This window comes from Anastrepha obliqua, chromosome 5, assembly GCF_027943255.1.
Source record: "Anastrepha obliqua isolate idAnaObli1 chromosome 5, idAnaObli1_1.0, whole genome shotgun sequence".
Taxonomy (NCBI): domain Eukaryota; kingdom Metazoa; phylum Arthropoda; class Insecta; order Diptera; family Tephritidae; genus Anastrepha; species Anastrepha obliqua.
This window is the reverse complement of record NC_072896.1, coordinates 4853166-4870065: the sequence shown is the minus strand read 5'-3', so window position 1 is coordinate 4870065 and position 16900 is coordinate 4853166. Positions and strand designations below refer to the sequence as shown.

The window sequence follows — 16900 nt, the reverse complement described above, 5'->3', positions numbered from 1 at the left end:
AGGAGGCTAGAAAAATGTAAGGAAGAAAGAACCAAAACTAGGAAGCTAGCGAACAAAAACACAAGTCTTCGGTTTTTATTTTTTATTTTTTTTTATTTCGAATATAATAATGATTCCATTAGAGTGTATTTCGCTAACATACACTTTGTATATATAAATATATATATTGATGATTCCTCTAATTAAATATTATAGACCATTTATGAATATGAATATACGAAAACTACATGAAGTATACATGTGTTTGTAAAATATATGAAACCAAATATGTATGTATATATATTCAAAGCTGCTGAAAATATCTCAGTGCACGTAAAACATTTTTCTGTTGCCAAAAAATAAACAATAACTTCTGTGATAGTTCATTACTAAAACGGAAGTTGTAGATTCCAATGGTTTCTACTGGTGCAGATTTATAGGTTCAATGACGAAAACGAGTGTATACAATTTCGCAGTTTAGATATTAAATTACTTAAACACTACTAAGAAAAAATAATCGTAAACTACTAAGCTGCTCAGTTTACAGCCTTTGCTAATTTATTTGTTGCTTTGGCCTTGTGCCGGCGACATCAAATCCAATGCAGCCGAAATATTACCATTGACAGATTCAAGTAATTGGGTTAACCATCCACCCTCATTGCTAAAGCCCATTGCCATCATGGCGTATATAGCTCCATTGATTCTAGCATCTGTTTTTAAACGATAAATTGACAATTACTATTGTAAATTTCTCTACTTCTACATTCCAAACTTACCTTGATGGTATGCTATAGTTATGGGTGTAGCGCCAGTGCTATTGGCGGCCGAAGATGTGCTATTGCTGGCCATTGGCTTGGGCTGTGCACCAGAAACATCAGCGAGTTCAGTTTTCTTTGCCATCTGCTCATTTTGCTTTTCACTTTCTACATGATTTTTCAAATCCATGCTAAGTTTTTGAAAAGTTATGTCAGAATTTGAAGCTGGAGCTGCTGTTATTGCTACTGCCCCGGGTGACTCAATTTTTTCAATCGAGTCGGTTGAACTAGCCGCTGAAATATCAATTAAATTTACAGTAGATTCAGCAGCTTGCCTATCAATCATTTGCCAGTCATTATCTTCGCTCTGTGATCGTCGACGTTCTGGAGTTTGTGGGTCTTCTGCGGCTTTTTCCTCGAGAATTGCGGTAGACTTTGTGGTGGTGTCCGCTATGGTTGCTACGGCTTCCTTATTTTCCGATTTCTCGTTTTGATTTTTCTCCTCAACTTTAGGTGCCTGCTGTGCTGCAGACTTTGATGTTGATGTTGATGTTGATCCACTTGAACTTGCAGCTGAGGCTGTAGAGGCTTTACGTGCTTGATCACCAGAATTAACATAACTTGGAACAAAGCTATCATCAGCTCCATCTATTGGGTCGATCATTTTTGCGAACATACTGCTGAAGTTGTTAAGCATCTGAATGCCCGCTTTCATGAATTTGGGATCGAGAAATTGGGTAAGGTCTTCGAGAGTCGGAGTGACAGGGACTGAAGTGTTTTCATATGATTTCCTGTTGACATCGTCGGATGTAGGAGTTGAGGCACCAGTGTTAGCCTAGAAAGCAAAGTAATAAAAATAAATAGAAGCATTGCTTAGAGCCGATTCGGCGAAAAACTTACACTTCCAGAAGCCTGTTTCTCTGCTCCTGTAGCAGCATTCTGACCCTCTGTCTTTGAAGTAGATGATTCGGTATTAAATAAATCATTTGTAACTTGTGCGGCTACTTGCTCTGCAACTGCTGCTGTAATTTCTGCCTGCTCAGTTACCTTGGCAGCAATTTCATTTGCAACCTCAGCTGCTTTTGTTGCTGACTCACAAGCGGCATTAACTGCTTCATTTGCTTCTTTTGCTCCATTATCTTTATTTACTTTAGCCGAATCCTCTGACTTTGGTGGAGCACTGGGTGTTGAGGTGCTAGGTATGTCATCACCCATTCGCCTGTAAGTCGCGCCACCCTCGGCAAAGTCTGACATCATTTCATACATATGCGACAAAAAGCCATTACGCATCTGACGACGGTGATGCTTGCGTTCGTGATGGTGATGATGCTTTCCACCTCCTGTACCAATATTTGCCTCAGCATAAGCATTAGCCCTAGCCTCGGTTCCGTTTCCAGCTGCTGATGTTGGAGTGGAGTGTTCGAAGAAAGGGCAACCACCACTGTTAGAGCCTTTCCTTTCACGCTTTGAACGCCGACCGCTGCCTCGTTCGCAAGGGCTACTTAATCGTACATCAATTTTGTGAGGCGAGTTTTCTGAAGGCATTCTAACCATCATGTGATCTGGGTGCTTATGCTGAGCTTCGCAGCGTTGGCACAAATCAAAGTTAGGGCACTGAATGCATTTATACCGAAAACCGACAATTGGGTTCAATCCACAACTGTCACATTCTATAAGTTCGTGTATGACAAAGTCTGCTGGGCCCGTTTCTTTCTTGGCTTCCTTTTCTTCAACTTTTGGTGATTGTTTTATTGGTGCGACATAAAGATGCGCTTTCGCTAAAGGTCTCGAACGGAACACGTCGTAATCACACTGATTGACAACATCGATTTCATCAAAATCTTCATCTATGTAAAAGAGAGATGAAATAAAAGGTATGTGTAAAGCGAATTATGAATTTTAGGTATATATTTATTGGATTTATTGGATATATTAGTGAATCATCGTCATTTAATTAACGGAATTTATCAATTATTAAGCAATTAAATAGCTATAAGGGTTTGCAAGATTTCCCTTTTCTATTTATAATTATTTACGCAAAACTGGTCGAGAACATTTTTTATTTATTTTTAAAAATCCATTTCAATATTTTGTTTCATTATTTGATATATCAGCACTACTTATACATTCATGGAAATCCGAAAAGACTTTTGCACCTGTAGAATACATATTTATACATATTATATAATGGGCACTTACACCCGTATTAGGTGTTTGGCCGAGATCCTTCTCCTATTTGTGGTGTTCGACATAATGTCGTTCCACAAATTAATACATACAAAATGAAAAACTTATATTCGTATGTGCACTTTGGAGATCTACACGAAAAACTTGTAGGTACTTATTGATATCTTACCAAACCAGTAGTATTTTAATTCACACTGCGGCACCTTGCGCTGATCGAAGAGACTCATGTGGATTTCCCGTTTCAATACCTCATAAATTGGCGATGGCATCTTAATGTAACAGTGCAACTTGTGATCGCCATCAATAAATGTAATTTTCAAAAAATTTGCATCTAAATGGGATTGACGCTCCATTTTTAATATTTTTTAATTTAAACTTCTGTGAAATAAACTGTTATGCCACACTTTCGTTCGTTTAAAGGTCCTTGGTTTTGGTTTTTATAACACACTTTACTTGTTTCCTAATCTACGACTTTCAATACTTCCTTGGCTGAAAATATACTTCGGGACGGGTTTCGTTTAATGCCTTATGCGCAATTTTAAGCAAATTATAATCATTTATTTAGTGGAATTTTGTGGAGATGTTATTATTATTTGTGTTCTACTACCAACGTTCAAATTTTTTTGTTTTGCTTGCTGCTTGGTATATTTTCGTGAATGTTCTTTCAAATTCTGCAATTCACTGCGAAGTAATTGAGCAGGTTCTCTTTTAAGTAGCTATTTTGATCCAAGAAAAAGCTCTAAATATGCAACTTCATTTGGTGAGACAGAAAGGTAATTATTGTGAAATTATACATATGTATTGTATATCAACAGAAAATATACACATATATATTTAAACGAACTCTGACGATGTTATGAATCAGAGGTTAAAGAAAAACAACGATTGAACCTGAATAGGCAATATTAATTGTGAATGGCTGCAGAAAACAGAGATGTATTTGCATTGTTTAAGCTAGAGAACGTTGATTATACACTTATCACAAATCTTATTGACAAATTCAAAAAAACACCTGTATCATCAAATGTGAACAGACATTTTTTCATACTTATTACTCTCCACCTTCAATTCTCTGCTGCAACCATTTTGTTTTCTATATTTTGCAATTAAATAGCGGTGAGCATTAACAGAAAATTTCAGAGGTGTATTTCGTAGCCGGGTTCTGTCCCTTCTCTAGTTAACAAGCGTTCCCTGGTACAAATCAGTTCACAGAAGTTAAAAGTGAAATTAAATACGAAATATTAAATTCAAATTATACCATAAACTCAAGTTTATGAACAACGGTCAGCTTAAGAAAATGTTTGTTTAAGGGGGTATTCAAGTGTAGAGGCATGAATTTGAGGTGTTTTTTTCGGGTACTATAAATAAAAAATTAAAAATATTTTTACCATACATTTTTAATAAGATATTTTTTATACATATATACTACTTTTTGTTACTTTTCGGAATTTTTAAAAAATAGTAAAAAATTTTATTTTGTTTATAATATGTAAGTACTATTTTTCTAACAGCGCACATACCGGTATTTTGATAATCTAGGTGGCCAAAAGTCAATTTTGAAAATGCATTAATTGATTTTAATAATGAATAAAATAGAAAGATAACACAATAGAGTATTCACTCCACCCCCTCTCGCGCTTTTTCGTCGCGTGCGCTACCGCCGTATTGGCAGTCAAAAGTTCATTGCTTATCACTCTACACATATCTCGCTCGGCGTTCGGCAAGCAACAAATCTTCAAAAAAGTAAAGTTAACTTATTTAAAGTTATATGTCTCGTTTTAGTGATGGAAATTGAAGCTTCAGGTATGTTTTTTCCAAATTTAATAAATATTTTATAGATTTTGTTCATTAATACGGTAATTTATTGAATTCCGTACAAGGAGAAATAGTGCATTTTTTACACATATTTTTTTTATTTGTTAAGCTGAAAGTTATACTTCCAAGTCCGTCCAAGCTTGAATTTTTTTTCAGTTTGTGTACATATGCTTTGAGATGTAGAATAAAGTAGAATTAGCCGCAGAAAACCGCAAATTAATTAATTGTGGAATTTCAAAAGTTTCATGGAACAGTTTTTTTAAAAGCGTTTTTTATACTTGTTATTTTTTAGTTTGTTTAAGGTTCTCAAGACACTTCAGGGGTTCGAATTGGTACTTGAAAATACATATTCGATCGCATGCAAGCTCAGAATTTACCAAATTTTGACGAAAAATTAAACTCTTTACAACAGGAGCTTTTCTCAAGTGAAAAATACTCTGACGAACAGATATCAGCTCTTAAGCACAATTTTTCACATTTTAAATCACAAATCAAGAAAAAGTGGCTACAAGTACATAAAAAGGAAGATGTTTTCCTATCAAAGTACAAGTCTTGGTTGGAAGGAGGTTTTGAATTAACTGTTGCAGCAATACCGAAACGATGTGGCCGTCCTCAGAAACATTTCAGTGACTCAGGTGAAAGATCTAAAAGACGCAAAACTGCAGAACTCAGATCTACAGTAAAGGACAAAAACTTGATTATGCATGCTGCTTCAGTAGAGTTAATCAAAAGTGGAAAGAGAGATGCTTCTAAAGTATTAAAAGACATTCAAAACTCTCCGATACGTGCAACAAAATACAAAAAGGCATTTTCAAACACTAGGAAAAAAGAAATGCACTCTTTATCACCAATGCAAGCATTGAAAATGATGATTGATGCTGATCTAACAAGTGCTCAGTACGAAGTTATAAGGAACACATATACAAAAAATTTTTCCTGCTACACACTTATTCAAAAAGAAAAAAATAATTGTATCCGCCTACTGAATCTATCAGAATTACATGCACTAGTGCCGAATGTGATTTACAGCCCTTGGTTGATTTTACATTTACTTATTTGGAAGTAGTTCTTTCAGCCCTTAAAGAACAAGAAAGATTGTCCCTGAAACTTATTTGTAAATGGGGATGCGACGGCTCACAGCAGTCACAGTTTAAACAAAAACTAACTTGGCATTTGATAATAAATAATTAAAACATTATAATGATGTCTATTTTATATAATTTAACCTAGAAATACCCAAAAAAAATTCATTTTCTATTTATTCTAGTACAAAATGGTTGTATCTTTAAAGATACTACGGTCATTTAAGGGTTAATAATATAATAGTTCAATAAAAAAAGTCCATTGTCTAAATGATGATGAATAAAAGTATTTAAGACTATAAAAAACGTTAAAATAGTTTTGGCCGCCTAGATTATTAAAATACCGGTATGTGCAGCGGTCCCCCCTCGGCAGGCAATGGCAAACCTCCGAGTGTATTTCTGCCATGAAAAAGCTCCTCATAAAAAATATCTGCCGTTCGGAGTCGGCTTAAAACTGTATGCCCTCCATTTGTGGAACAACATCAAGACGGACTCCACAAATAAGAGGATGAGCTATGCCAAACACCCAAAAAGGGTGTACGCGTCAATTATATATATATATAGGTACAATAGATATACATATTGAGAAGGCTCACACCAAATTTCAAGTAAATCGGTTAAGTAGAACCTGAGAAATCAAGGTAAACATTTTGAAATAACTATATACATAGTTTCGCGAAAAACGCGTTTAAAGTTTTGGGTGGAATTACGCCCTGCGGCGTTTCAGCTGAGCCAGTTTAAAAGTCGTGACACTAAAATAGCTATATCTCTGGAAATAATTAAAATTTTAACAAATTCTTTTAAGGACATATTCTTGAAAGGTTAAGCTGGGAGATTATAAAAAAAAATATTTTTTCGAATTTCTACACTAGAATACCCCCTTAAGAAGTTCAGAGTTTCATGATATATAATATAAATATTGTTTTATTTATTGTGAAAATAATTGTCATTATTATTATTATTACTATAGGGGATATATACAATATAACCCTAACTTACATTAAACATTTATGTACATTTTTACAGCAATTCAAGAAAATGTAGAATTAGATAATGCTTCGAATATAGGAATTTCAGTTTATGGAATGCTTTGCTTCAGTCTATAGATCTTGATATTACCAATTTTAAAAGCACCAAATTTTGTTTTATACCAAATTTAAATTTCATTGGAAATTGGAAAGCCCCAACAAACTTTGTCTGGTTCTTGTTAATAGATTAAAGTTTGAGTAAACATTTTGGCAGGAGTTCCTTAAAAGCAATTTTCGGAAGTATCATAGCACTTTTAACTTATTATACGACCTCTTTTTGAGTATGGAGAGGAGCTTAAAAAATAAGAATAAAACGAATTAAAAGCAAGTTGAACGTTACATTAAATATTATATAATAAAAATTAATTGAAATAAAATAAAATAAAACAAAAAATTAGTAAACTAATTTAAAATTAAATTAGAAAATATATTAACAAAAAAATTAAATGAAATAGAGATCTAAATATAAGCCTATTTTATGTAGCCTATTCAAACACCTAAAGTACGAAGCATTTCGAAAAGGCTTTTGAGTTTTTTTCATTACTTAAGCAGGAAAACGGAATGCAGTTAATTCCTCACGCAGGTGTCATTCTTCCTTACACTGAGCGCACACGAACAAACACACACACACGCAAATGTGTTCACATTTACGGCATTATGAAAATATAAATAGTCGATGCAGTTATCACTGCCGATCATTAAACAGTCTTTATGATATGTTTTTTAAAAGCATACAGTTCCATGTTTGTATTGAAGTATGTATAAGTATATAAATATGTACATATGTATATTTAAAGTGCTATGGAATCTCCCTTATTCAGAAAGGCACAATGTTAAGATAAAAAGCCTCTAGTTTAGTATGCAAACGATTTAAATTTGTTTAACTCGAGTGCCAGTTGGTTTCAAGGTATTCAATAGCGAAGACGTTTCTGTTAAAAAATTGGGAGCGAAAAATTTTATACTATGAAGTCGGATGTATTTTAAGTTTAAAAACAAACGATTGAGTATATAAGTTTTCTAAATTCGGAGCTAAAATGTCTTATCAATTTGGCAAAGAAATGTTGCGAATAAAATTATTAAGGTTTGTTTTGCATTTGATTACTGTGGGCGTTACCTAACTTGCTTCATATATGAGTGTATGTAGGTATGCACGCACATACATATCGAAATCTTTTATTAATTAAAGCAAAATATATTATTCGAATAGGAGTTACATACATAAGTGGGAAGAAACATACATTCGGTTTCATTTTATTTTATTTTATTCAATAAGGTAAATCAACTGGCCTGCAATGATGTACTTAATATGAACAATACTAAAGTTATAAATCATTTTCTAAATTTAGAAAGCTAGCGAATTGGCAACGGTGAAAAACTAAAATAAGTACCCAAAAAGTTCATAAGCCAATTTAAAAGAGACGGTTGCGGTTTATTGCTTTCGAATTAGCGAAATTTATCTAAAACTAACAATACTAATTAAACGTTTAAAGAGATAAAAGAAAATTGTTAACGACTATCAACAAGTGAATGAGGGAGTGAGGAGGTGGTGGATTGCCTTCCTCTGACAAAGTGAACAATGAACTCTTTTTCGTAAATAAATTCAAGAATAATGTGGATGAAAAAAATTCAATATGCGAAAGTGAATTTGGGAGCGGTCAGAATGTTGTCATGGATTGGTGGAATTATAACACAAAAAGTTGTCAGAAATTTCCGCGAAACGGGCAAATGATTGGATTTAGGTGATTGCAACAAAAGTTAATTGAATAAAAATGAAAATAAAAGCATTTATTGCCTCTATAAAAGGGCTTTGTCGGATTTTTGTGTTTTTTTTTGTTTTTGTTTTTAGCGACTAGTTAATTTAATTTATTGTTTTGATTTTAGAATGTGTGAATTGCACATAATGGATTTATTGCCTTTTAAGTAAAAAACGAATAGAGCATGTAATAAATAGTTATCATATTGTAATTAATAGGAATTAGTAGAATGTGTGTGCATGTTCTTTTATTTTAGCTATTTATTTATAAGATCGAAGGGTTGTTTTTATATTTCTGGACTGGCACTTCTATTTAAAAGATTGATATATTTTACCGTTATCGCACTGAAAATGTTTTGCTGTGAGAGCCATCTTAGTGTTCTTTACAGTGGCTTTAAAAATCAACTCGGCAAAAAATCGAATTAAACGTTGAACATTTTCGTGCGATTACTTTTTAGAATCTTCGACGTGCATTAACAAGACAAATTTGCACCGATGAACTAAAATCTTTAAATATTTAGATAGATAGAAAAATATATTCATTTATTTTTCAGAAAAAAATTTACAAAACTATTTATAATATTAATTTAAATGAATATAGGGCAATGACTTTAAAAATCGTTTGGCGAAAAAATGAGGCAGATTTGTATTTAGTTAAAAAAATATTAATCTACTATATAATAAATTGTCTGTACTTTAAAGCACCAGTATATAAAAATGCTTAATTTTTTCCATTGAAAATCATTTACTTCATTTAGAACATGAACTTTTTCGGTATTACTAAGGACGGTCCCTTCAATGAAAATACAGCCGTGATGTTTTAATATTGGGCATCCTCCAAGAAAATGTTGGATTGTTTCCTTCTCATTTAACCCTTTCGCTACATCTTTTTATTGCGCCATCCAAAAAATCCAAATTTTTGTCTGAGTATTTATTTTAGGACCAATAACAATACAAATAAATTTTTTTTTTATTTTTATTGTTAAGTGCTTTTTTTTAATGTTGCCATATGGCAACAAATGTTTTGTATTGGTTTCAATCGCAAATAAACTTCTTCTGCAATCCAATGCACGTTAACACCTTACGAGAAATTTGTTGCCATATGGCAACAAGCTTAGTTTTAAAAATTAGCACAGCTTTTAAAGCTGCGAGCGAAAAAATATTTATATGCCAAATGACATATTGAACATTTTTCAATATACTTTATTCAAAAATTGTTAAAAACATTTGCCCAAAATGCCTCAAAAATCTAAAAATGCAAAATACAAGTGCTATATGCCAGAAGGCTTTCTTTAAAAATGTTGTATTACCGATATATAATGGGCGGTTATTATTTATTTTATTTCTGTTTAACCGCTAAACTTCAATTTTTGAAAATCTGTAACAAAAAAGTTGATATTTTTTACAAGAGAGTGTTGACGGCCTTTTAAAGTTTACTGTTGCCATATGGCAACAATATCGCGAAAGGGTTAAGTTACATAAAGAGCAGTTTTTATTGTAAAGGCTATTAAGCATAATGTATTTACTTCTGGCTGTAAAAATCCATGAAATTTAAAATTGTTCTATGCCAACGATAAAATAACTTTGACCTACACTATAGTCTACTTCTTTGTAAACTGTCCGTACGGTTTGGTGCTCCATTCCACATTGTCTGCCTGTTAGTAGTGTTAATAAAACTCAGAAATATTTAGTTCGCTTTTTTTCTACCCACTTGCTTTTTTCTAACACCGTTTCGTCCCATTTCATATTATTAGACAATCCTATTTGAAGCCTTAGCCCAGAAAACATTTCTTTTTAAAACTATTTTTGCTAGCAGGCGTGAGAGCCTCAAGGCCTTATATGCAAAAATTGTTTTTTGGATATAATTTAAGTGCAATGCAAGCGTGTAAATGTGACCACCTGTTTCTAAATAAATGGCATAAGTTGGCAAGCCAGTGAATAGCATAACTAAAATCATTCTACGGCGAGCAAGCACCATCCTTTAAAACCGTAAAAAATTGGTTCAATGAATTTTCTCGTGCTCGCTGTTCGCTCGCCGACGTATTCTAGGCAGGCCGTCTGAAATCAGTTGTTGTGGCATGAAATATCAACGCTGAGCAAGACCGTCTTGCCACAAAATAAAAAAGGCATATAAACACGACTGGACAATAAAGTGATTCGGAAATTGGTTCAAATAAATTCGAAGCTCACATAAGAAATGCATCATGTAGAATATTTTGAAAAACAATAAAACCGTTTTCAGCCACCATCGTTCCTTTTCCATTATTAGGCTAGAAATATAAATAGCAACCCTCGCATATACGAGTTTTTAATTCTATAAAAACGTGTGTTTTATAGTTGGAAAAGTGCATTATTGCTTCACGGTTGTTGAGTTATAATCTTTTAGACATTTTTTTATATTGGTGCGCAACTAAGTTCTCGCTGTGTTTTTGATGAAAATACTACTTCATTCTGAAAAAATGGTTACAAGGGAATCAATGAAAGTATTGCCCATCGCTGGCTATTACTTTTTTCCATCTTTCTGAATCATTCCCAAAGCACGCAATCGCTTGGAAATGGATTGGCAGGTAACTTCTAATACTGAAGCAAGCTCTTCTTCCGTTTGACATGGATCCTCATTAGCAATGCCTCCAATTCAGCGCCTTCGAAGGTTGTTGGCCTTCCTTCACGCGGACGGTCGTCAACATTAAAATCGTCGTCTTTGAAGCGACGGAACTAATCCCGGCGCATTGTTTCACTTAAAGCAGCAACTCCATTAACTTTTTGTAGTTCTCGATGCGTTTCAGATGCCGTTTTTTTTTTTTTTGAATGAAAGAGGAAAATCAACACTTCCCGCAAATGACGATTATTCGGCACAAAATCAGACATTTTTTGTTCACCATACGTCTAAGCTTGGCTTATGACGTTAAGGTTATGTTAGAATTCACTAGCACACATTGCTGGCGACATCTATTGACAAACAGCGGGAATTTAGTTGCGCTCCAATAACAGTTTTATTAAACTAGAAAATAGGTACAAAAAGCATATTTTGAATTCCCCTGCTAATTAAGCTATGTAAGTTCAAAAAGTGGCAAGTTCGATAGTTGAACTTACTTAATTGAGCCTCCTGTTTGCGGCAAGGGTATATATCTCCCCCTGCATTAATTAGAAGCACTAGACTTTTTAATAGTATAACCCGGATACCTTCACCAGCTCTTTTATTACCTCTGATAACCAATAAGTAATGTCCACATGAACTGGATTTTTAAAATGGATTTCTATAAAGTTACTCACAGTTTATTCAAACGGGGCATGCCTTTCAACGTGCCGATTTCATCTTTTTTTTGGGGCAGATATGAATACGAAGTTTGAAAATACTAAAATATTGCATAGTTGCTTCTTTAGAAATCAACAATGGCCACACTAAAGACCCTTTATACCATTGACAGATCGCGTGAATTACCTTGAATATTCATGATTAGGGACGTATTATCGCGTTGCAAAAAAATATTTTATGTCGGAATAACCATTAATTTTATTTTATATTATTCAAATTATTTAATCATTTAAACTATATATCCATTAAAATACTACGTGCGAAAGGAACGATACTCAAATATTTCTCCCTTACTATTAGTTTAAAGCTACAGCTTTTAGTGCTTTCATTGGCATTCACGAACTTTTCTCATGCTGCCGAGCTTTCGACTACCCTAAATATTTATGAGTCGACAACCGCCAATGCTGTCGAAATTATCAATACTCCTAGTACTAGCGACAAATTGGAAAGCTTAAGAGAAAGTTCCACTGAAATGAATGATAATGATTATGACGAAGATAATGATGAATATGATGACGATGACAACGACAATGATGCGGTGGGAGAAAGAGCAAAACATTCGCGTCAAAAACATATCAGCATTATAAAGCGAGTGGGCACAACTTATGTCTGGGATCGCTGGGAAAAGTGGACCAAGTGCAGTAATTCTTGTGTGCAAATTCGTCGAAGAAAATGTATTGAGCGGTAAGTGGCGTATGAAATTGTAAATGACGACACAGCGTCAAACTTAAGCTGAAAATCAAATAAAGCCCATTGTGATGCGAATACAACATATTTCTTCTTCTTCTATTAAGCTCAGTGCCCTCGCCTTCCCTTGATTTAGGTTAACATAAAATTCAAGGTTTATGACCCAACTTCCTAAAACTAATTTCACATTTGGAGGCGCATTTATGGGGTGGGGAAGATATTATTTATTTTATCCATTCATTCTTCTGCTATATTTACGAGAAAGTATACGGCTTAAAAACAATTGACTGTTAAACTCCGCCGATAGTACTTGCAGAGTACTTCATTTTGAAACAGTGTATACTTAGAGATCGCTTTCGATCCCACTTAACTAAATTATTGAACTATCATTGTGATGGGATATTTCTTAGGGCAACGTCTGGCCACGTTTGGATAGGAGGCGTTCGAGGGATATTCTGGAGATGACAAAATCTCATCTCTCAAATTTCGTGGGCATCCTCACGGGGCACTGTCCGCGAGGTATACATGCCGTGAGGCTCGGAATTACTTCGAGTCCTTTTTGTGTCAGCTGTATGGAGGATGAGGTGGAATCATCTCAGCACCTGCTCCTTAGCTGCCCAGCTTTCGCGGGACTAAGATTCAATTATCTTGGTTCTCACTTCTTTTCTGCGCCTGCTGATATAGCAGGTGTTGATAACAAAAATCTGATGAACTTCATCAGCAGAATAAAGAGGTTAACACAACCGCAGACTAGTCACCGTTCGTAGTCCACAAGCACTCAACATGCCCATCTCTCTCTCTTTCTCCCCTTTTTCCCACACCAAACTTCTTTCGTCCAAGTGGGCCCTACTCCCTGGGCAACCATCACTGCCTAACCTAACCTAACCTAGGGAAACAATAGCTCAAAGAATCCATCAGTAGGCAGAGGGGAGCTAATCGAGAACAACTCGTAATTATTTAAATTAGTAATAAAATTAGTTGAAATGCTTCCCTAATTGCAGACCCGAACACTAGACCTCAAGCATTTACACAACTTGTTTCTGTTAGCGAATTCTTTGCCCATTACAATCCTTAAGTTTTAGAATTATTTAGGAAAAATAACTTTTTACTTCTTCAAGAATATTGAGCACTTATTTACTTACCAATACTAATGCTATTTGTTACTTCCCCACCTTTAGTAAACTGACTTCTCTCGATGACGCTCCAATTGATCGTGAGTTTTATCCAGAGCCCAATAGTCGCATCGGTTGTTTTGGTATAATAAAACGTTATCGCCACTGCAAGGACGAGAAATGCAAAGCAAATAAGAAGAGACAGCGCGATGAACAATGTGCCTCCTTCAATAGGATACCATATAGAGGAAAGTTCTACAATTGGCTTGGTTATGAAAAGGAACACAACGAATGTGAGCTCTTTTGTCGGCCAAGCGGTTCGGGTATGTTCGTGAGCATGAATCAATCGGTCACTGATGGCACAACTTGTGGCAGACCGGCAGTTTATTATACGCACTATTATCGACGGAGAGCGGTATGTGTGGAGGGTATTTGCCGGGTGAGTAGCGTGAAGTGTTAAGAAATTCTTATTTAGCATGTCTTTAGCAAGCACGGAGAGAAATCATTACTTAAAAGAAAAACATGTTTCTTAATTTTTTTATTTAAAAAAAATCAACAAATTGTAAATTTTGTAAAACTGTTTCAACTGTATAGTATTCACATATTCCTTTTGCATGCGCCCTACTGTAGGTAGGTTAGATGGCAAGAGTATCCCAGGTACACTACAAGTAGCACTTACGTGCCGTTTTGATACCATAATGTGGACCACTACCTGTGCAAAGAAAAGTTTTGAGAAGAGAAAACCTTATACAGCAATCCACAGCTGTTGATGTAGTAAAGGTGAAAAAAGAAATCTAGGCAGGTGCATTTCTTCAAGCCATCCTCAAAGGGCACGCTATGGAATCTCAAGCGCCTAGCCGCCAGAGCCGGACATTTGCAGAGAAAGTGTTCAACAGTCTCTTTCTCTGCATGATCCCCACAGCTTCTGCAATAGGGGTTGTACGGAATTCCAAGCTTCTCCGCATGAGTACCGATCACCCGGTGACCAGTGAACATCGCAATGAGTTTAGAAATTGAATGGCGGGGGATTCCATTCACCTTAAGCGTTCTGTTTATGTCGTATTGAGGCCATAGTGTTTTCGAAATAGCACACGATGAGACAGACCTCCATCTGTCTTGCGCTTTTTTAGAAAGAAACTGTATAGTATTCCTTTAACAACGGTCAAGGGGACACCGTTGTCTGAGAAGGGGACAACTGAAACCGTTTCTGTCGACCTCTTTCTGGCAAGTTCATTGGCAATTTCATTTCCCTCTATATTTCTGTGATCAGGAACCCAGATAAGGGAAATGATTCCTGCTCAATCAAGATGTTTGAGTTCCTCCTTACAGGAGTTCACCAGAAGAGAGCTACAGTACGCCGACTACAGGGCCTTGATCGCAGCTTGAATATCGGAAAAAATATTAATATCTCCCTCACAACAGCGATCTCTAAGCATTTTGCATGCTTGCAGGATCATAAAGACGCCTTACTGTAATCTATAATAATTTTTGTTTATCGAGTTTTACAATCAAAATTTAAAATAGTTTTTAAATTTGATTTTTTTCACTCAAGAATAATACTCAACATCAATTTAAGGAAAATAATGAAAATTTGTTTCTGGAATAGAAGCTGTCATGTCGGGAATGAATTATGATGAATAAAAAAAATTCAAATTGTAAAGGTTTTTGCACTAGTCACGTATTTTTACAAATTTTTTTCTTCTTAGGAAATTTTATCCTCCACTAATAGAGCCCGCAATCCGCTTGTGGGTCATTTTTTTGATTTAGGTATTATACCCTTTTGGATGTCTAGAAATGCATAAATTAAAATGCATAATTAAAATAATTTTCAGAATAGTTGCCATAGAATTTTTTCGTTAATTTATGGCTTTATCAAGCAGCTATTTATTTTAACTGTCAGGGCTCGTCTAAAATTTTATCGACATAACATGCAACTAAAAATAGAAAGAAAAGGGTCCCTTAAACTAATGTTTAAAAACAAGTGGAAATTTTTGGTTATTTTTTTAATAATTTTTAAAATCGAGTATCTCGAAAACAGTTAAGTTTTCGAAATCACATCCTATAATCAAATTAATCAAAAATTACCTAAATAATAATATCATTAAGTATCTAGGACGACTTTCCCTACTTAAGCACGTTTGAGAATTCGGCTGACGAGACCCCCGTGACGTGCTAGCCTCAAAAAAAAATGTTTTCCCCCATAGTTAAAGAGCAATCCTCGTTCTCCCGATAGTCGGTTCTACGTTACCGGAACGACCCGGATTGATATCCGGCCAGGGACTGTCACTTCAGTAGCATTCCCCATATATGTTTATGCTGCTACAACAACAACAAGCAAACCTTGTAAATCTATCAGCCTTGTGACAGCTGTGTTGATTCTTTCAAAGTCGCTGAGCGCCGGTTAACAGTCTTATATTGCAGTCTGATAACGCGTCATAACAAATAGAATAACGGCACATTTTTATCTGAAGCGTTTAATTTTCTATAATTCGTGTTTTTTTAGATTTGGTACTATTGAATTAATGCGCGATACGATCATCATTATTCCTGAGCGAAATAATAAAAATCACAAAATAATAATTTTTCTTAATTAAAAATACTAAAATCAGGACGAAATAATTATTCATAAAAAAAATAGCAAAAATAAATACCAAAAATAATTATTAATTTTAGTCAAAAAGGAACAAATCAGTAAATAGTTTTTAATTATATTCAAAAAAAATCGTATAATAATGTTGATTAATATTTTTTAACTTATAACGATCACAAACCCTTGTTCTTAGTTTTTACAGTATACTAATGGAAATTCACTACAAATAATGGTATCTAAATGCCCCATTCAATAAGTTTTCTTCACTTAAATGATTTTTTTAACAATTTCTAATTTAATATGCAGCTTTTTTCTTCTCTATCTACTTCCTTAACTTTATAGTGTTCTTACAAGCACTGATCGTTACAGCAAAAATTGAACTTTTCCATTGCTTGACCTGCCTGCACGGCTGTTATTCTATAGTTGATGAGTTTTCTTGATAAGAATGAAATCACATAGATTACACTCGCACTGTAATCAATACTTAAATGATTATTACACGTAATAATGCAGCCTTTTATCAGCTAATACTCATATAATAAAAGTCGTGCCTTATTGTTACATAAGTCGCAATGGTCAAACGGCTGAGCTTCGAT

General features: G+C 34.4%; 2 protein-coding genes across 2 annotated transcripts; one reads left to right on the top strand and one right to left on the bottom strand.

Annotated features, from left to right (window-relative positions):
- Nucleotides 1-214: 214 nt before the first annotated feature.
- On the bottom strand, nucleotides 215-3751 carry LOC129246979 (protein ref(2)P-like). The gene is made up of 4 exons (XM_054885770.1): nucleotides 3091-3751; nucleotides 1635-2581; nucleotides 756-1569; nucleotides 215-689 (listed from the first exon to the last, which is right to left on the bottom strand). Exons 1-4 carry the CDS (start codon nucleotides 3272-3274, stop codon nucleotides 538-540), a joined length of 2097 nt encoding a protein of 698 aa, XP_054741745.1. The 5' UTR covers nucleotides 3275-3751; the 3' UTR covers nucleotides 215-537.
- A 4129-nt stretch (nucleotides 3752-7880) lies between these two features.
- On the top strand, nucleotides 7881-16232 carry LOC129247292 (A disintegrin and metalloproteinase with thrombospondin motifs 4-like). The gene is made up of 4 exons (XM_054886357.1): nucleotides 7881-7927; nucleotides 12216-12599; nucleotides 13781-14153; nucleotides 16218-16232. Exons 1-4 carry the CDS (start codon nucleotides 7881-7883, stop codon nucleotides 16230-16232), a joined length of 819 nt encoding a protein of 272 aa, XP_054742332.1.
- The last annotated feature ends 668 nt before the right edge of the window (nucleotides 16233-16900 follow it).